General features: G+C 37.5%; 1 protein-coding gene across 1 annotated transcript in view; it reads right to left on the reverse strand.

Annotated features, from left to right (window-relative positions):
- NAA15 (N-alpha-acetyltransferase 15, NatA auxiliary subunit) overlaps nucleotides 1-22,294 on the reverse strand; it is a 52,099-nt gene that overhangs the window by 21,868 nt on the left and 7,937 nt on the right. Inside the window, exons 2-7 of the mRNA XM_007430372.3 lie at nucleotides 18,426-18,510; nucleotides 17,163-17,267; nucleotides 10,739-10,896; nucleotides 8,689-8,823; nucleotides 8,114-8,267; nucleotides 6,527-6,646 (exon numbers count right to left, since the gene is read on the reverse strand). Of these exons, the coding sequence (XP_007430434.1) occupies nucleotides 6,527-6,646; nucleotides 8,114-8,267; nucleotides 8,689-8,823; nucleotides 10,739-10,896; nucleotides 17,163-17,267; nucleotides 18,426-18,510 (757 nt within the window). The remainder of the gene's footprint in view (nucleotides 1-6,526; nucleotides 6,647-8,113; nucleotides 8,268-8,688; nucleotides 8,824-10,738; nucleotides 10,897-17,162; nucleotides 17,268-18,425; nucleotides 18,511-22,294) is intronic.

Consider the following 22,294-nt stretch of genomic DNA (forward strand, 5'->3'; position numbering starts at 1 on the left):
TGATCCTATTTCACTGAAAGTGTTCTGACCTTAATTGAACTGCTCTAAACTCCAAATGACCAGCCTGGATTACTTTCTGGTATAGTAAGGTAAGAACAGGATTTTCAATTTCAGTCATTTTGCACATATTTAGAAGTCAAAATACATTACAATGCAAGGATTACTGTTGTGAATCCTTCTTAAGTGATGTCACTATCCCTCTAAAAGTACTGATGATTGTGTAAGTTTATATATTATGTAAGATGTTTAAATTAATAATAGATTAATAAAAATAAAATAATGCGAGTGATGATTCCAGGAAGCATTTTGTTATATTTTTATGCCATAAAGAAGCTGGACTTCACTGAGCAATTCATAAGGTAGAGCTTAAAACTATCAAGTATAGCCACAAAATGTAAAAAACTGAAAAAACTGGCACCGCTACAGATAAATTAAAAGTAAAACCAATAGCAAGAGACTTCAGCAGTAGAAAAATCTACAATGTATTAACATTTAAAAACTGAAAAATTACAAAGCCTGGTACAATAAAGTTTTGTTTGCTCTTCTTCCTCCCTCCCATGGGAAACCCCCAATTCTTTGAAGCTGACCAGAACATAAGGGTTAGGGAGGGCCAGTCAGGGCTTCAGTAGGCAGCACCGTGGGCAGTATGCTAACAGAATCCTCCATCTCTACCTGTTTCCAAGACTAGGAAAAACACACTCAGTTTGAATCAATTGTCTCAGCAATATCCTAGTAAGGGAAACCCTGTTCTTATGGATCACAGACACACCGCTTTCCTACCTACTTCCACTGGCTTGCTGTGGTACCTGGTACCCAAGCTGGGCCCACCCTAGCTTTCCTATCTCCCCTACACAGGTCTGTGTTACACAAGCCAAGCCAGCTTTTTCTCTTTTTAAAAAATAATTTAATATGCGTGTTTGTGTGTAAATGTAACAAACAGAAAGTATGATAAAGTACAACCAAACGTATAACAGTGCTAATAAAATCAGAAAAGAATATATAGAATAATGAAAAGTGAATGACATTTGTAGAAACTAAAAGTATATCCACAAAATGTTAATACAGATACAGAATACAAATACAATCCTTTAACATATTATTAAATCTAACCATGTAAACCATCTTCTCAGTTTTAGCACAATATGTTCTGATACCATATTTAGATGATAGATTCTTAATATTCTATTATGTGCCTTAAAGTATTAAATGTAGATAAAAGAAAAGAAAAAACTGGATATTCTATCAATATTACAATTTCGAATGTTAATGTTACAGGCATTATAATTATTTGTCTTTTCTTCAAAATTAAATACAATGAGTATATAGTAAAATGAAAAAATGAAGGAAGAGCATACATCAAAGTATTTGTTTTACAATAACAGTTTCGGTCTAAAGTAAATTACTTGTTATTAGCTTTCTCATCCATGATCAAAACAAATAATGGTCTGTTTTATTTTGGATTCCCCTGGCATTACAGAAGAGCAAGAACAGGTTCATTCAGGGTGGCAACCACTGCTCAAGGCCTGAGAGAAGACACAGCTGCTAGAAGGGGAAATACTCCTAAAATCTTTAATCTCTTTTCTTTTGACCAGCTGCCCTGCCAAAGCCAAATCTATTTCCCTCATCATTGTGACAGCTGACCCTGTTTCCATAAATGAAAGATGTAACATGTCATTTAGAAAGGGTATCTTTTAGATGGAATGCTTCAGCCCAGCATCAAAGCATAGAAAACTGTCAGGAATTCTTAGTATCTTACCACTCGTAAGGAATGAAGCTGGTGAGGTAAGAACCCATGGTTTCTGGGCTAGAGAGAACTGTTCTGGGAACATTGTTCATGTGCCTCCCAAGGCATCCTGCTTTGGAAAGGCAGGAAACCCCACCCCCTAATTTAAATTTGAGGATAAAAAAGGTTTTGACTTCTGTGCACTGTAGGGGGCAAATCTTCTGTGGGTATATAGCTTCATCTTTGTCTGAATAGACACTAATCTACCTGAGTTATCTCTGAAAGTCTTCTGCCAGTAAACTAAACCTTTAACAAGGAGTTAAAAGTCTGGTGAACTAACATACTCAGCTGAGACTAGTATGAAACTTAATACCGTCCTCCAATCATTCTTGGTACAGGTAGTCCTAGATTTATACCCATTTGTTTAGTGACTGTTCAAAGTTATGACAGTGCTGAAAAAGTGACTTACAACCAGTCCTTGGACTTACAACCATTGCAGCATCCCCAGGGTCATGTGGTCAAAATTCAGGCACTTAGCAACTGGCATGTATTTATGATGATTGCAGTGTCCTGGGGTCATGTGATCAGCATCTGCAACCTTCTCAGGGGGCTTCTGGCAAGCAAAGTCAATGGGAGAAGCTGGATTCGCTTAATGACCATGTGATTCAGTTAATAACCATGGTGATTTGCTTAATGACTGCAGCAAAAGATTGTAAAATTGGGCACAACTCACTTAACGACCGCATTGCTTAGCGATGGAAGTTCCAGTGCCAATTGTGGTTGTAAGCCAAGGACTACCTGTATATTTGCCAGGATGGCAACCAACTCTCACTTTGGCTATTGCTTCCCAACACTCCACCTCTCAGCAGATGAGGTGAGATAAGGCTTAAACACCTCTCCCTCCTCCTCAATTTATCCTGACTCTTGCACAGGAATAAGCACAAACTGCTTTATAGAAACACATCTGTATATACTACTACTAGAGGGTATGGCCCTTGCCTTCATGTCATCCTGAAGTGGCTCTAAGGGACAACCTTTAGTGGTGTTACCCCCTTCAGGGCTTCTGCCACCAGAGGCATCATTGTCCAAGCCAGCTGGCTTCAATTGAAGTGTTCTCTAACAGACAGACAAAGGCTGGATGCCAAACACTCCCAGGGAAGAGTACTTGGCAGATTCTGAGCTGGCAAGCAATGAATCTTCACTTCAAGGCCAACCAGGCTGCAATGTAAGTGGTGGTGGAGTAGGGAACAGCTGTACGGCAGTGATTTTTAAAGTGTGGTCCTAGGACCCTTGGGGGGGTCTCCCAAAAACCTCTCAGAGTCCACAAAATCAAAATTATTTGCCAGCCTATGTTGAAAAATAATACAATATTAAAATCCCATCAAGCAATCATGAGAAGCAGTAGTGGCAGCAAATATGTTAATTTTAATTTTTAATACAGTAAATATCAAAAAATATAATCCGTACAAACAAAAGCTCTTTTGGGGTCCTCCATAATTTTTAAAAGTGGGAAGGAGTCCTGAGAGAAAAAAGTTTAAGATACACTGCTGTAGAACATCAGGAAAAATTATCTCAGCTATTCCTTTGATGTTTCATACTGCTATTGCTGCTTTATTTTATCAGCCTGTATTTGGAAATCTATGACTAAATATACATTTATTATAATCTAAAAACTTTTGAAAATTCACTACACTATTGCAAAAATATCTATAAAGAATGTGTAAAATGGTTCATGCACAAACTGTTCCAAACACAGAATATTTTTAGGTGATCCATGCACAAACATATATATGTGTGTGCAGTTTGATTATGGAATGTAATGAGGCTGTATTGGTCTTGATAAGCACAGCTATTCTGGTGGATGTTTTGGGTAGGGTAAGAGTGGGAAAACACCAAAGAGGTTGGTGTTGGTAGGTGGGGGAAGGGGAGGGGAGGGAAGGTGTTGGTTGGGTCGATGGGTATGCTGCACCTGTCAATTAGTGGTGGTTGAGGGGATGCCGGAGGAGCTACGATTGATTTTAGTCAAAAGGTCAAGAATATCTAAATAGAGTCTGAAAAACACTTCTTACCTGTTTTTACTTTTCCTCTCCTTTCTCCTCTCTTCTGTGTAAATTGCTCAGCTGCCTTTATCCCACTTCCTTCCCCCCTGTAATATTGTTACTGAATTGTAACCTATAACTGATCATTTGATTTGATTTAATTTGACATGATTTCCAGGAGAATCTGGAAAGATGGAGGTGGTAGGTAGGCCAGTGGGAGCTCCTGAGGGAAGAGGGAACAATGTGCACTAACTTTACCTATTGCTTGTCTTGTTACATCACTCTGAGATCTCTTTGAGTTTTGCTTTAGCCAAAACTGAGACCAAAAAGACTTCTGGATTTTGTCGGTGATGAACTGTGGCCAACCCTGAATGATTCAGCAGAACTTCCAGAATAGAACATGTTTGTTCCAAGAATGAACATTCTTCACATCCTCAACCATCGCATACCAGAACCAGTTTTAAAAATTCTTAAAAATCTGAACAAAGCGATGCATCATCAGGAAAGATTTTCTATCTATATCCATAATAGTGGTATTGTTGTTACTGAGATATTTTCCAACTAAAATAGCCTTTGATTCAAACTCAACTCCTGGTGAGTAAAAGGGCAACATGCTTAGGTTTGGGGCTCACTTTCATGGCTATTTACAAGGACTAGGCTGCCCATCCTTGAAGTAAATAGTTGACGTTAATTTTGTGCCAAATTAATTTTTTTGGAATAATGAAACATACAGAAAACATACAGTGGGGCAAAAAAGTATTTAGTCAGCCACCAATTGTGCAAGTTCTCTCACTTAAAAAGATGAGAGAGGCCTGTAATTTTCATCATAGGTATATCTCAACTATGAGAGACAAAATGGGAAAAAAAATCCAGGAAATCACATTGTCTGATTTTTAAAGAATTTATTTGCAAATCATGGTGGAAAATAAGTATTTGGTCAATATCAAAAGTTCATCTCAATACTTTGTTATATATCCTTTGTTGGCAATGACAGAGGTCAAACATTTTCTGTAAGTCTTCACAAGGTTTTCATACACTGTTGCTGGTATTTTGGCCCATTCCTCCATGCAGATCTCCTCTAGAGCAGTGATGTTTTGGGGCTGTCGCTGGGCAACACGGACTTTCAACTCCCTCCAAAGGTTTTCCATGGGGTTGAGATCTGGAGACTGGCTAGGCCACTCCAGGACCTTGAAATGCTTCTTACGAAGCCACTTCTTCGTTGCCCGGGCAGTGTGTTTGGGATCATTGTCACGCTGAAAGACCCAGCCACGTTTCATCTTCAGTGCCCTTGCTGATGGAAGGAGGTGTTCACTCAAAATCTCACGATACATGGCCCCATTCATTCTTTCCTTTACGCGGATCAGTCATCCTGGTCCCTTTGCAGAAAAACAGCCCCAAAGCATGATGTTTCCACCCCCATGCTTCACAGTAGGTATGGTGTTCTTTGGATGCAACTCAGCATTCTCTCTCCTCCAAACACAACAAGTTGAGTTTAGACCAAAACGTTCTACTTTGGTTTCATCTGACCATATGACATTCTCCCAATCCTCTTCTGGATCATCCAAATGCTCTCTAGCAAACGTCAGACGGGCCCGGACATGTACTGGCTTAAGCAGGGGGACATGTCTGGCATTGCAGGATTTGAGTCCCTGGCGGTGTAGTGTGTTACTGATGGTAGCCTTTGTTACTTGGGTCCCAGCTCTCTGCAGGTCATTCACTAGGTCCCCCCGTGTGGTTCTGGGATTTTTGCTTACCATTCTTGTGATCATTTTGACCCCATGGGGTGAGATCTTGCATGGAGCCCCAGATCAAGGGAAATTATCAGTGGTCTTGTATGTCTTCCATTTTCTAATTATTGCTCCCACAGTTGATTTCTTCACACCAAGCTGCTTGCCTATTGCAGATTCAGTCTTCCCAGCCTGGTACAGGTCTACAATTTTGTTTCTGGTGTCCTTCAACAGCTCTTTGGTCTTGGCCACAGTGGAGTTTAGAATGTGACTGTTTAAGGTTGTGGACAGGTGTCTTTTATACTGATAACAAGGTCAAACAGGTGCCATTACTACAGGTAACGAGTGGAGGAGCCTCTTAAAGAAGTAGTTACAGGTCTGTGAGAGCCAGACATCCTGCTTGTTTGTAGGTGACCAAATACTTATTTTCCACCATGATTTGCAAATAAATTCTTTAAAAATCAGACAATGTGATTTTCTGGATTTTCCCCCCCATTTTGTCTCTCATAGTTGAGGTATACCTATGATGAAAATTACAGGCCTCTCTCATCTGTTTAAGTGGGAGAACTTGCACAATTGGTGGCTGACTAAATACTTTTTTGCCCCACTGTAGAAATATGTATTAATTTACTAAAATTCAAAATAAATGTTTAGGGTAGCCTTCATAAAACAAATTCATTTTTCAACAGTAAAATAATTCTGTATATGTATTATGGCAGTACAAATCCTTTGAAAGAAGTGTTTTGGAACACAGAAGAGCACATACAATTGTACCTCTTTTCATCATAAAAGCAGCCATATCCTTTTCCAGCTCACAAGACTATCAGAATCTGCTCCACATCGCTCTCAGCATACATATGTGCTCCAATTCATATGGACCTCATCCATCATATTCAATATTCTTCAACTGCATAGTTGTTCAGATAGTGAATTCAAGATAGTAACGCATTTTCCTAATTTTTCCTAATTCTTAATTTTTCACATAAAAATGTAGGGCTATATAATTCACACCTACATTAACCAAAACATATCATTACCTGGTTTAAGTGCTTTTTCTAAACCTTTATAATAAGCCCAATTTTCAGGATTTCTTTCTTGCAATCCTCTATAAATCTCAGCTGCCTCTTCCAGCCTGCAGAGTTGTAACAGAAGTTCTCCTGTTAAAGATGCAGAGTTATCAATCAACCATGATAGGGTATTATATACATCTGTCAATGAAATCAACATTCTAAATTCTGTTTCCCCCTAGTAACTCCTTATTCAAGAAAAAACTAAGTTTACATACATAGTTTACTTGCTTTAAACTATAGCAAAAATCCAAGAAAAAATTTACTTGGACACAATAGCTGTCTATTCCAGCAAAAAGAATAGGTTGATGCACTTACTGAAATGCCATCTTATTATAAAATATATTAATGGAATAAAAACAAATACTCATTCTTACAGTTCAAAGCATTAGAGCCAGTATGAAAGCCAGTGCAGTGTAGCAGTTACAGGGGGATGCAAGATCAAGTCCACCCTCAGCCATGAATTTTACTGTCAGTGGGTTGGTCATTCTCTTTCAGTCTAACCTACCTCAGAGGGTTGTTGTTGTATGGTGAAACAGGAGAAGAAAGCATTATACATGCCACCTTGAGCTCTTGAATGAAACACAGAATGTAAATCTAATAAATAAGCTAACAAATAAATAAATATTGGTGTTTTTCTTTTTAAAAAGCCAAAACTTTGGTTTAGTGGCTACCATTTCATTGAGTTTTCCAAAAACTAACACATAGTGGTTGGGATGCTTTACATTCACTATGGTATCTAGTTTAGTAAAGTTTAGCTAGATTTGTCTAATCTAGCTGTGCAAACCATGATCAGACTTCTGTTCAAGGGACATCCACTAGATGAAATAGGAACAAGTCAATTTTCACCAATTTCACCAATTTTCACCAAAATTATTCAAAATTTCTCATTTTGTGTCCCTTTACAAATTATAACTTGGTAGCAACTTTGGAGGAGCTCTGAGTGCAGCTCCACATAAAAAGGAAGATACCATTCATTTTGAGGAACACTAAGTCTGCAGAAATGTATATTAAATAAATGAGTTTTATTCAATTCTTCCATAGCTATAGCAACTATTAAGGAAAAAAAATCAACTTTGGGCAATGATACTGAAAGCCATGTTAAAAGCATATAATTTTCCTATGCCAGGAATGTGTACCACGAAATACAAGGAGAACAAATACCAGGATTATGGGGGTTAGGGAAACTAAACAAATAGACTGCTTTGATGAGTCAGACTAAAGGGTCAAAAATGATGTCCTGTTCAATTTTCAGAATATGTACAGGTAAAACAGATTTTTCTATTATCTAGAAAAATATTACCCAGGTTTGAACTACATTATATTATGCTATAAAATTTAAACTTGAGATAGGCTCACTCCTTCTAGTCATCAAACTATCAATTTATTTCTATTACTTACAGAACAACATATAACCATATCAGTAGCACTCTGAACTTCCAGACTGTAAGGTGAATTGGCAGTGATTTTATTCCTCAGACATTTAAATTAATCAGACAAAAACATTTTTATTAGTAAAAAGATTTAGATGCAAGAGAATTCTAATAGCCCAGTTACCTTTAGTTTCCTCAACTGCTAACTTGTCACAGATTTGTTTTTCATAGGTTCCAAGATGATCCAAAGCTTCTTTATAAAGTCCTGCTTCCCGGAGAACTTGATTTTGATACAATAGCAACTCACTATACTCATAGTCTACTTTATCAGGAGATGTCTACAAAGGCAAGAAAAAAAATATACTACTCATATTTTTAATTTCAGCAACACAAATAAGAACCCCCTACCCATAAATTAGCTTCAATCCAACAGGGGATATCTATATTATGTGGAAGCATATACTCTATGTGGGTTGCCAGATCTGATCCCCATCCACACAACATTCCTGCTTCTTCCTGAGTGGTAACTGGTAAAGTAAAAACATCTGACACTATCTTTCATTTTCTGCAGACAAGCATATATATTAACATAGTCTAAAGTTACATCCAACATTCCTAGATCAGGACTAACATTTCATTTGATAGTAAGCTGCCTACAGTACTTGGAATAGATGGTATACAAATGTCTGTAAAAACAAACAAACAAATTTACAGTTTTAATCAACAACTCATTAACTTACACATAAATCTATGTAATACCTGCTGGGTCTTCCTAAATTCCTCCAAAATCTTTGCTGCCATTTCATAGTCTTCTAGCAGATGATAAGCTATAGCATAGCCAATCCATGATGCTCTTTGTGCAGGTCTAAGCTGAAGTAACTGATACCTAGTTTCCTGTATAACAATAATAAATGCCAAATTAATATTCTAGCCTTTCATATTAATTACTGAATTCCACAATATCTAGCAGGAAATCCATGCTGCTGCTGTTATACGTTAACAAGTTGCATCAGATAAAAAAAGAATACCTTCTAACTTTACTAATTATGTTTCAATATTCTTACAACAGAAAGTGAGATAAAATGCTTGGATTTAACTTATTGACAAGAAGGCAGAGAGTCATTTTCATCCCGATTTTGTGATTTAGAAAACAGCTTGTTTTGACTGAGATAAAACCACTGATTATTCAACTGAATTCAGGATCTAAGTCAAAAACAAGAACCAGAATTCAAAAATTTGGAGTTACAAAGAGAAAAGAGAATAAGGTGATGAAGCCTTCTTAAAAAATGGAACATACTTATGCTTTTATTTTTATGACAAAACTACAAGATATTTGAAGGCAAAGTTAAATGTCCATTGCTGTAATAGGATAAGCTTATCTAACTGCTAATCAATATGTACTTATGGTTTCATACATGGGAATCTTTATAGATTTGGAAAGAGGATCTCTTTAAAGCTAGATACCTGTTTTTTGAGTTGGGGACAAAATTAAAGCCCCATTTGCAGATGAAAGATAATTTACTGCACACACACCCTCCACAAATTATTATAGGTAGTCCTCGACATATGATGGCAATTGGAACCAGGATTTCCATCGCTAAGTGATGTGGTCGTAAAATACGACCATATCACTTAGCCATGGCAATCCCTGAAGTCCTGGTTGGTGTAGTTAACTGAATCTCACAGTTGTTAAGTGAGGCAACTTCCTGCCAGCTTCCTACAACCAAGTTAATGGGGAAACTGGCAGGAAGTACAAGTCCCAGGCAGTGTGCAAATAGGCCAGCAGGCAGGTAAGTGGCTGCTGCTGGGTGGAGGAGGGCGTGAGGAGGGGCACAGGGGTCTGGGGGAGGGTTGTGGAGGATGTGAAGGAGGGCCCGGGAAGGTGGGCAAGGGGGTATGGGAGAAGCGCAGGTCAGGGATGGTGAGAGGGTGTGTGTGAGGTGTGGGTGCAAGGAAGGCATGGCAAGGGTCGGGGACAGCATGCAAGGATGCAAAGGGGTGTGCGAGAGGTGCAGTGCAGGTCCGGGAGGGTGTGCAAGAGTCATGGCATGGGTTCAGGAGGGTGCGTGGGGGTGCAAGGGAGGCGTGGCGAGGATCAGGGAGGGTGTGTGAGTGGCCAGCATGAGGGCAGAGAGGCTGGGAAAGGGTGTGCGGGTGGGAGAGACTTACCCCAGCGACTTGCGACCTGCCTTGCTGGCTTCCCCATTGGCTTTCTGGGGAAGCTGGCAGGGAAGGTTGCATATGGCGATCATGTGATTGCGGGGCGCTGCAACTGGTCATAAGTGCAAACCAGATACCAAGCGCTCAGACTGCAATCATGTAACCATGGGGCTGCTAGAATGGCTGGAACTCTGAGGACCATCATAACTACCATTCGTTCAGCGCCATCATAACTTTGAACAGTTGCTGATGAATAGTTGTAGGTTGAAGACTACTTGTACTACAATCAGAGCCCTTGACAAACTCTTCTCTGGGATCAGAACATATCCTCATTTAATGGAGAAGCAGAAGCTAAAAGAGGCATTTCTGTAACAAAGCTCTACTTTTTTGCAGTGTGCTGAATTATGCAGAAAATTTATGACACCTAAACTTCATTCTGGGTGCTGTAACAGGGTCCTGCTTTGCCTCACTGAATCAAGAATTCTATCAACAATTTGCCTCCTGATTATTTAAAAAATATAGAATCGTATTTTGTGAGACAGGCAGCTACATAAATATGATGAATGAATGAATGGAATGAATAAATAAATAAGAAAAGCCATTTGTTATGAAACTTATAAAACATTATTGAGATTTGCTCTTCACTCACCCTGTAACCTTCTAGATCTCTCATTTGAATTTGTAGCAGTGAAAGGTCCCTCAAGATTTGGAGATTGTCCTTATCCCATTTCAGTGCATTTCTATAACATTTGATGGCTTCATCATATTTCTTGTCTGATCTCTGAAGAAGACCATAGACATGCCAACCTGGAAACTCAGTTAAGGATGTAGGTTTTGGAGCAAATGAGAACAGAAGTGACTGAAAACTTTCCAGTAAAAACAAAACAACTACAAAACACATCTCTGTGGAAGAGCAGGCTGCTTAGCAAAATTGCAGGCACTTGCGCTGCCATCTTTCCCTCCCATATGAGCCTTCTCCCCAGTATCAGCACGGCAGAGTTGCTAATAAAGCAACTTTGCTAATAAAACCTTGACACAAGTATGGGCGGAGATGGAGGAGACACATGTTTTAGAGCTCTGCAGCCACCAGCAAACTGAGTACAGCAGCCAAACTTAAGAAGGTATTTTTCCTTCAGAAGGACTAGACGATCCAAAAGAGAAAAAAAGAAGTACAGAGGCCCAACAAGACAAAGCACAATGTAAAAATGGTGCAAGAGCTCTACATGTGGCCATTAACAGAAAAAGAAGAAATTTCAGAGAGAGGGGACACAAAACAGAACAGGCTTAAGAGAGAAATGTTGATGTATATTAGTATAGAGCATAGTATATAGGTAATTGTAATAGGTAATAGTAATTGAATAGTAATAGTATATAGTATATTCAATAATAAAAGTATAAGCATTGTGATAGTAATAGTAATTGAAGAGTAATAGTATACTGTAATAGCAATTATCATAGTAACAATATGGAGATAGCAATAGAATATAGGAAGCACATATCACTTTTACACATTTGTTTTTACGAAATAAAAGATCTCCCCAACTCTTACAGGGAGATAAAAAGAAATCACTTGTCCAGAGTCCAGTGATTTTTGTGTGTCTCTTGAGTCTGGGTCAATCTAATTAGGTTCAGTTTCAAAAAGAACCCATGATAATTGTTAGGTGTGGTGGGATTAGTCAGACTCAAAGGACTCATTAAGTACTGTTCCTGAAAAAAAACAAATCCTTAGCTGCTAAAGGAAGAAAATTTGGCCCTCACAGACTTCACAGGCAATATCCAACATTCTGGATGCAGAAACCAAACCCCTCACTAGAGCCTACACCAAACAAACAGGGATGGAAAAGGAAGAAGGGGCTGCTTCTTCTTTGGACACAGAGGAGGCTACAACTTGGGTAGACAGGTGTCCAGCCTAAGCCTGTAGTTAAAACAAAGAAAAAGGTAGAACAGCCAGAAAAGGGGCTAGGCCCAGATACTTGGGCCAATATCATATCAGAAGTGTTGAGACAACAGCAAGAGGAAAGGCTTTGATTAATTAAAAAAGAGGAGGAAGACTGGCTCTGGACAGAGAGGAAGGATAGGTTAGAATGGGAAAAGAGTGAGAGAGAGGCAAGGAGGGAAGAGTTTAGGGGGCTGACAGAACTTCTTAAAAGGATCCAGTCTCCAGGGTGACACATTCACCTCTAGGGTTTTCTGAACATATAGAGAGGGGAAGCGGTCCCAAAGATATCAAAATCCGTAAATTAACTGAGGAAGAAGATATAGAACCCTATTTTATTATGTTTTAAAGAGTTGCTACCTCTTGTAAATGGCCTGAGAGTGAATGAGTGGCTCAGTTGGCCCCTAGTCTAACAGGAAAAGCTTTAAGAGTTTATAGCAGTCTTCCAGCTAGAAAAGTAATGGATTATTAGTGTGTTAAAGTGGTAATCCTATACAGGTATGATGTAACTCCTTATACCTATAGGCAGTGGTTTAGGAGCTATATGTATGACAAACATGAAGGGGTTCATGAATTGTGGGCAAGCCTGGAAGACCTACGTAGGAAATGATTGAGGTCAGATGAAAGGAGAAAAGAAAAACTGGTAGAAGAAGTAATTTTAGAACAGTTTCTACATGTACTCCCTACCAAAGTGAGATTTTGGGTGCAGGAACACTACCAAAAACAGGCCAAAGGGCAGTAGAATTGGCTGAGGATTACCTTGCAGCAAAAAGAGCAGAGGATGATTGGAAGGGAGATACAGAAGGAGAAAGGAAAATAAGAAACACGGCCACACAGCCCAGAAGACCCACACCAACCATCGTATTCCGGCCGTGAAAGCCTTCGACAATACATTGAAAATAAGAAAGTCTGTTTCAGAAAGCAGGAACCATAAAGAGCAGGAAGGGTTGAAGGAGTAAGGTGTAAAGAAGCCTCTGGCTCCTGCCCATATGAAAGGAAGACAATGGGAAGATAAAGAGATCCACAGTTGTTATAACTGTGGGAAAAGTGGACATTTGTCAAAAGATTGTAAAAACCAGAGGAAAAAGGGTATGACTGAAGTAGTGCAAGCACCTCTGGGGAGAAAAATTATGGTTCCAGCAAAAGTTAATGGGGTGACTGTCAGAGGTCTGGTAGATACTGGGAATAGAAGGACTTTAGTGCATCCTTACTTAGTAAAAAAAAAAAAAAAGCAGTATATATGGAAAAGAGCCTCTCACAAGAGTGTTTGGGCAGACTGAGATGGTTCCATTGGTTAAAGCCAGAAATGAACAGGTAATGGTGGTAGGAGTAATCCCTAAATTACCATGTAATCCCTAGTGATTGGAACAGATTTTCCAATTGCTAAGGGTTGGATTCAAATAAAAGGCTTCAAGAAAAAAGTTAAAATAATGGGAGTAACCACAACAGCCCAGTCTAAGGCAGAGATGAAAAAGGAACAGAAGCAGGAGGGGAAGGAACCTGAGATGCTGATTTAATACGGGAAGTGGGATGTCCTAGAAAGGAGGAAGCCATACAAAAGGCTGATAAAGCTAGAGGTGAACCCATAGGGATAGACATTCCTAAATGGGAAATTGATTTAGGGCCCTTACAAAAGAAGGATCCCACCTTGAAACGCTGTTGGTTAGCAACAGAACAGGAGGGAAACAGGGAAACAACACCCAGATTCCAAGAAAAACCATGGTTGCTATCTTGAATTAGACTCCATTCATATACAAAGGAGCAAATAAAGCAAATAGCATAGCCAGAATATTGCAAGGCTATATTGGAACTAACCCATGAAAATCCATGGTCTGGACATATGGGTAGAGATCATACAACATTTAGAATATTAGACAGGTTTTATTGGCCAGGGATTAGTAAAGATGTGGCCCATTACTGTAGATCCTGTTTGTCAACTAGTGAAACCAAAAGGGGAACAAAATAAAGTTCCATTGGAGAGAGTGCCTTTAATTCCCACTCCCTTTTCTACAATGGCCATGGATATTGTAGGCCCTCTACCCCATCCCATAAAGGCAATGAATACATTTTAGTTGTTATGTGACTATGCAACCTGCTATCCAGAAGCAGTTCCATTAAGGAATGTGACAGCTAAAAGAATAGCAGAGGAACTGGTCAAAATCCTCAGTAGGGTACGTATACCGAAGGAGATCCTCACAGATCAAGGATCTAATTTTCAATCAGCTCTGCTTAAATATCTTTACACTGATTTAGGGATAAAAGGGGTACATACCTGCCCTTATCTGAAAGGATGAATCAGACCCTGAAAGCTATGCTTTGGAAATATGCAGGTCAAGACCCAAAATATTGGGATACCTGGCTGCCATTTCTATTGTTTGCATATAGAAAAATCCCATAGGCATCCATTCTATGGGAGGTAACCTCGAGGGGCTTTGGACATTATTAAGGAAGGCGGGTGTGAAAACGTAGAAGGTCCTAAGAACTTTAGAATATATATTAACCCAGAGAAATAAGTTAAAGGCACTAGGACACCTAGTAATTGCCCAGGAACATTTCCATGGAACAAGAGAGGAAAAGAAGTATAGCAGCCCAGCAAGAGAAAACACAATGTAAAAAAGGTGCAATAACTCTACATGCTGGCTATTAACAGAAAAAGAAGAAGAAATCTGAGAGGGGACTTAAGAACAGGCTTAAGAAAGAAATGTTGATGCATACTAGTAATAGTATAGAGCATAGTATATAGGTAACTGTAACAGAGTAATAGGTAATAGTAACTGAATAGTAATAGTATATGGTATATTGAATACTAATAGTATATGGTATAAACATTGTGATAGTAATAGTAATTGAAGAGTAATAGTATATTGAAACAATAATTATCATAGTAATAGTATAACAATAGAACAGAATATAGGAAGCACTCACATATCACTTTTATAGGTTTGTTTCTACAAAATAAAACATCTCCCCAACCCTTATAGGCAGATATAAAAAAACCACCTGTCCAGGGTCCAGTGCTTTTGTGTCTTTCTTGAATCTGGGTCAATCTAATTGGGTACAGTTTAAAAAAGAACCCATGATGATCTCTGAATTGGAAAAAGTCTTACCCAGTATACATAAATGAGTTAGTATACCACAAAATACTATCAAAACTATCAATCTAATCTCAATATAATTATGAATAAAATCTTATCAGAATATCCTCAATGTGTATTTATTGAAGCTATCATTAAATACAAATAGCTAAGTGGACTAAATTTTTACAGATAGTCCTTGTTGAACAACCACTCATTCAGCGACCATTTGAAGTTATGACAGCACTGAACAAGGGAGACTTACAACTGTTCCTCATAATCCCCATGGTCACGTGATCCCAATTCTGGCACTTGGCAACTGGCTTGTAATTACAATGGTTGTAGCATCCTATGATCACAGGATTGCTAGTTGTGACCTTCACTGCCAGCTTCCGACAAGCAAAGTCAATAGGGAAACTGGCAGGATGTCTCAAATAGTGATCACATGACCACGAGATGCTGTGACTGTGTGGATTTGCCTGCCAATGGCAACTGGAACTGCCACAACTGCTGTCGTAATTTAGCATGGTCATGTGACATCACTTTATGACCATGTTGCTTAGCAATGGAGTTCCTGTTGTTAAGCAAGGACTACCTGTATAAGATTCTGTACTGATCAGAATTCACCTAAATATTGTAATTATAAACACAAAGCTGTGACGTGAAACAGTGCATCAGTGATTAAACATCTTAGTGACTAAAAAGAATTTTCACTGTTAAGCTTGTTCCAAATGAAGCATGTGGTATGATTTGTCAAATATTTCACAAAAACTCTTTAGAATGTACATAAAAAAAATTCAGCATTCTTTAGCATCTACAGAGTTAATATGGGTTGGTATTCCTGCAAATACCATTTCTCTTTTAAGTTTTGTGAGAGCCTAAGTTAGCTGACAAAAGTATATCTACCAAGGAAGTGTTGGACTAAAGGCAGAATGTATAGGTTGAAGAATTTCAGTACTTTTATCTACAAATTCTGAGGTCTGTTCATTTTTAACTATTGGGAAAATCTTCCTAAAAATTAAAATTATATAGCCATAGGCCTCTTAATAGGAAGAGCCAATAAAATACTCAATAGTTATTAAGTTATTAATACCTAATAGCTCTACTTAATCAGCAGATAATTGTCTTTGAGGGAAAAGAAAGAAAGAAACAATTAGTAGACTGTTAGGGATAGATTACCAGGATAAATGGGAGAAAGAACAAAGAGAGGAAAGAGCTGAACTAATGGTCATTATCAGGAGGCTAATGGGAAGCAGTGTGGTTTAGGGACAGGTGAAATCCCACCCCATGAAACTGGGCCAGGACCCTGAAGAGACAGCAGTTGTAAAGCAAGAAGGAAATGTCTATAACCAACAACAGTATTTTGGGAGAGAGATAAAATTATGATTCCTACATGAATCAAGATTTTATGTGTGAGTAAAAGAAGGTGCAGAGAAGAGATCAGAAGGAAGCATTCTAGCCCTAGGGTAAATGTTTGGTGTCACCTTGTATTTTAAACAGGAATTGTTACAGCTCCTACCAGCTCCTTCTCCAATTCCATTTAGAATATTTCTATATTTAGAACATATATAGCTGCTCAGAGTCACTGGGAGTTGGGTGGCATACAAGTTTAATAAATTATCATCATCATCATAAGCAAGCATTCACCAACTTATGAACTTACTTTGTAACACATCTTTTTGTACCCTTTAAACTGTGTCTGTGCATCCTAACTCCATATCCAGCAACATACAATCCAAGAGTAGAAAGATTGAGGTTTTTTTTCTGAAGGAAAAGACAGTGGCAAGACAAGATAAAAAGAAGTAATTGCCAGAACAAGATAGGACTAGGAATGTGATCTCTTCATTTGCTTGCTTTCCTATTTTCAATAATGTGGTTATCAGCTGCAGTGTGATCTAGCAGCACTTCTCCACCCTAACAATCACTTTCGCTTTTCTACAAAAGTACAGGTATTTTAATTCTTCACTGTAAAAAGAAGAGTTAAGTAGCACTTTACATGCTACAGTATAGTCATATTTACATGTTTTCTTTTGCAAATTTAATCTATAACTTGAAAAGGATACAGACATGACTCTTCAAATCATTTCTTAGCCCCCTACGAACCAGTTCATACGCCTCATCTTTTTTACCTAAGCAATTTAATGTCAGTCCTTTCATAGCCAAGGTTTCTAAGACAAAAACATAAATATAAATAATGATAAATACACTTTATATTCTACTTAGAAATCACTACCAGCAGATTCTAAATTTCAAAGTATCTATTAAGCATCTATTAAATGTGGAAGTGGGAAATATGATGTTTGTTTCCCTAGCTGTAAAGCAAAAACTTGTTCTTTAGAAAATGCTTTCAACTTCTGTTTAAATATTCTTTAAACAGACCTACTTAGATTCCAAAAAAGGTAGTTAACTTAAATTATGTATATTCATTAAATATTATGTATGACAGACCAATCAAAACTTTTGATATTATAGTAAGAGTTTGCATTATCAAACCACTAAACATAAATACCATATTTTATGAAATTATACAACAAATCTAAATTATATTCCCTCTTTCACACCTGACCTGCAATTATGAATGGAACTTAACATATCTGTATGTGCCGGACCTGCAGGTCAAATCACATATAATAGAAACAATTTGCGATTTGCTCTCAAGTTATTTTCCTTTTTCTAAAAGCAAAGGTGATCTAGGGTAAAGAAACATTATTGCTGAATGATTTATCCTCTGTAGATAATGAAATGTTGAAATCAATTTGCTTTAGGAAATCAGTGCATGAAGAAGTAAATCACTTTCTCTACTGGCTCAAGCAAAACTGTTCCTCAGAAGTGCTAGAGTAGCTTGATTTTTCAGGATGGAACTAGGCATAAAAGCAGCAGACCTTTGTCCCAAATGCACGACTTGGCAATAAACAGAAGATGGGTTATGGTCAGTAAACCTAGAAGACACATTTCAAATAAGAAATCATGTGCTTTTATTTGTCACACTATCATATCAAGTATGGCTCCATGTCTGGAAGTTTATAAACTTAAAAGGAACCCATTGCTTTTTATTCTTCCTCAAAATCAGGCAATCTTTTAGAATTAGACTAAGTCATTTATATTTAGGTATGTTTTGATGGCTGGCATAATTTTGATGGTGGTGTGTGTGGCACTGTGCTATATTGTTTTCATTAAATGTTTAAATTCAGTGACAGTATAGACATATTAAAATAGTGTTTATGATTACTGAACTTTCAGGATAAAATACAGTAGCAATATTATATCAGTTTCAGAATTTAATTTAGCAACTGTTCTAAGCGTTATGCAGAAATCTGAACACTTACCCCCATGTTCTGCAAACTTTGGATTAGAAAGTATTTGTTTGCAAAATTTCAGACCGTTCCTGTACTGTTTGTGTTCATAGCACCTCTGTAAGGAAACAGAAGTCCAAACGCTATAAATTCATCAGCAGATTACAATATAAAATATATGTAAAGTCATCAATATACCTACTTAATCATATCTATTATTTCTAATACAATTTTTCCTGATGTTACACACAATCAAATATGAGAAGAAATGTCAGAAAATATGAAATACAATCTCAATAAACTACTAATCAAGAACACAGCATTAAATAAATAAATAAATAAATAAATAAATAAATAAATAAATATTCATTCATTCATTCATTCATTCATTCATTCATTCATTCATTCATTCATTCCCTGGAAATTATTTGCCACAGTAATTCTTGCCACGAAAATTCTTTGAGTGCAATCATTTATGTTAACAAAATTAATCAGAACTTTAGTTTATCAAAAAAAAATGCACATTTCATTTTCTTGAAAATCTAGAGTAACCTAATTTGCAAGTAGATAAATTATAATAGTGTTACCTATATACAGCCTAGTTTAAGAACTTTGGAATGAGGTGGGGAAGAGGAGATTAATCATTGCCAGGATCATAAATAAATTCTTTCTCCTCTATGAGATTTCTGCATCTCTTTACCTTATGTGGAAGAGGTACAACTGAGTGAAAATATCAGATCAGAATGCACTTTATTTCATTAAAATAGAATCTTCCTAATAATGATTTAAATAATTAACAATCTTCTTGAGAAGTAATTAGAATCACAATTTAAATCAATTTGGTTAATATCAAGTATGCCCAATGGGGAAAAGAATAATGTATTTTGATTTTTTCTGAAGTTTCTTCCATAATTATACCCATCATTGCCTACAGCCTATGACTGAACTTGAAATACCAGAACAGCAATAACCTGAATGAGGTTAAGAGATTTCAAAATTCTTTTGGCTACACCACTATGCTATGATTCTATCAATGACTCTTGAAGGGTGTGCTCTACAGCGTCCTGCTAAGCTGGAATAACAATAGCATGTTTTCAAATATACACTCAATATGAAAAAAACAAAAACAAAACACACTGAGGTACACAACAAACCATATAAGTAAAGCAGCGCAAAGGGATTATCTTTATAAGCCACAGACTAGTTTAATTTGCTGTCCAAATAGCAGTTTTAACATACTAATTTGCAACATTTAGGTTTTAGGACATCAGGCATTGTATACTTGCATAACAATATAAACAACAAGATAATGTGTGACTAGGGATATATTATAATTTGGATCCAGACAATCTATGTATTTGCCATTCCTTCCTGACTCACAAAGGCTCTCTTAAGACTTGGTGGATCCAGCTGAATGGGATGCACTGTGATATGGGCTGAAGCAGGATTTCCAAAAGTCAGATGAACACACTTTCCTATATTGGTGAATTACCAATCTTGATTTCAATAAAAAATCCAATAATCAAAAAGATATTTCTGAAAAATATTTTCCAGAAATTAAGGACAACGGCATTTGTTATATACAATATGCCTTCATTCACTAGGATCAACAATATAGTTACAGCTTAACTTAAGGTAAAAAGAACAAAGTAAGGAAAGCATAAGAATAGAGGAAGACAAAGGAAAAACACAAGACAAACATAAATATGTATATAATAAAAAAGGCAAGCAAAGTTGAGTCCAGATCTGATTTTAAGTGAGCTATTGATGTAATGATAGGGATACCAGGCAATAAAAACAGTCAGAGTAAAGGCACCCTTGAGTTGAGCTGCTGACTACTGTATGTGGACACAACCACACAGTTTTCTTGTCAACAGTACAGAAGTGGTTTGCCACTGCCTTCCTCCTGCATATTTTTTGACTTTGCAGCCCAACCTACAGTCCTGATAGTTCCTTGTGGTCTCCCAATCATACACTAACCAGGCCTGACTCTGCTTATCTTCCCAGCCCAAAGTCAGCCAGGGGTCAACACCTGTTGCAATAGGCAATAAAAATACAGGAGTTAATTCCTTCCTGTAAAGTGAACACTAATTTAAACTATTATAAACAATATATTCTGCAACCCCATCCATGGCTGATAGTAAACCTTATTGAACAACAGAACTTAAAAGTCTATTCCTAACGCTGTTCTGCACAAAAAGCAGACTCTGATTTTAAAATAATTTGTTAAAGCAAACTTATTATATTATGTAAGTAATAAGTAGGTAAAAACACTTAGACAAATTTGCCCCAAAGATCAAATATAATTTCAATTATCTGTAACTAAGTTTCCATTTTATTCATGTATAAAATTTTATTCTGACAGCAGCTCCTCCTAGTTTTCAAAGTCATTTAAGGGCCAGACTTCTTTAAACATGTAATGGAAGCACATAAATTAAAACTTTATTCAGAAGTAAGGCTAGACCCATATGTACAGATCAGATGGCTCTTCATAAAATACTTGCTAAATATCTGGGAGGGGGAAATGTGTATGCTCTAAGATTTTATCAACTTACTCTTCTCTTGAACACAGTCATTTTCCCATTAATTTTATAACTTCTTAAAAGTATGCCAATAATATCCCTATAGTTCTAATGGGCATCTAAAGCCAAACTACTGAGCTTTGATGACAGTTATATCTATTCTACTGACTTTTTCAACTGAAGACACAACCTGATATTAAAGCATTAAAATTCAACATTGATTTGTGCATTAGAAGAGGATAAAAGTACTTCTGAGAAGTCTTCCTAACAAGGAATAATTGATAATATATTCTGAAGACCAAGAATCTGAATATGTTGTAAAACCCCCCAACTGTGCTTAGAAGAATCAATTGCTGGAATCCTCTTGTATATCTTCCAGCAGCACCTTCTGAATTTTCCAAATGTCAAGCTTATACATCAATCTTATTTAATTATCCTCTGCTATTACACTAAAGAAAAGATACAGGTAATCCTTGGGTTATGAAAGTGATGCAGTTGTAAAGCCTGATGTTACGTGACTGCATTGCTTAGCAAGGCAATCCTGCAGTCCCGGTTGTCATCGTTAGTCCAGGACCATGTGGGTCATGGGTCATTAAGTGGGAAGAGGTGGGAGTCCCAGGCAAGCAGACTGGCCGGTGCATGGGTGTGTGTGTTCGTGTGCATGCTGCGGGCCTCTTCCGCCTCAGAAAAGACAGGTAAGTAATGCCAGGTTTGAGAATAGATTTAAATTTACATACAAATAAGCCCTGTTGAAACATTATTTAGCAGTCAATGTTCAGCATGTATTCATTGGGATTGTATGCATGGGAAAAGTTGAACAGACTTTCCACTGTAGATAGCTGTTTGAATGTGCGACGTCTGCAGGGAGACCTTATAAAAACTGTTAGCAAGTGGCACAGGTTACAGGTAGTCCTTGCTTAATGACCGCAATTGAGATCGGAGTTTAGGTTGCTAAGTGAATCATCATGTGACCAGAGCTGTTTTTACAACCTTTTGGAGGTGGTCATTAAGCAAATCAACATAGTCGTTAAGTGAATCACACGGTTCCCCATTGATTTTGCTTCCCAGAAGCCGGCTGGGAACATTGCAAATGGCGATCATGTGACCCCAGGATGCTGCAACTGTCAAAAGTGTGAGCTGGTTGCCAAGTGCCTGGACTGCAATCACGTGACTGTGGGGTGCTACAACTGTCGTAACTTCGGACACCAGTCATGTCACTTTTTTAGTGCCATAACTTTGAATGGTCGCTAAACGAACAGTCATTAAGCAAGGATCAACTGTAGTTATTTATTGGATTTATATACAACTGTAATAAAAAAATCCAACTCTTAGTAGCTCTGTAGAGCAGTGGTTTCCAAAAAAATTTGATTCTGCATCCTT

The sequence above is a fragment of the Python bivittatus genome, unplaced genomic scaffold (assembly GCF_059951505.1).
Source record: "Python bivittatus isolate LINGU-HERP-01145 unplaced genomic scaffold, Pbiv_v1 ctg000070_np1212, whole genome shotgun sequence".
Lineage (NCBI taxonomy): Eukaryota > Metazoa > Chordata > Lepidosauria > Squamata > Pythonidae > Python > Python bivittatus.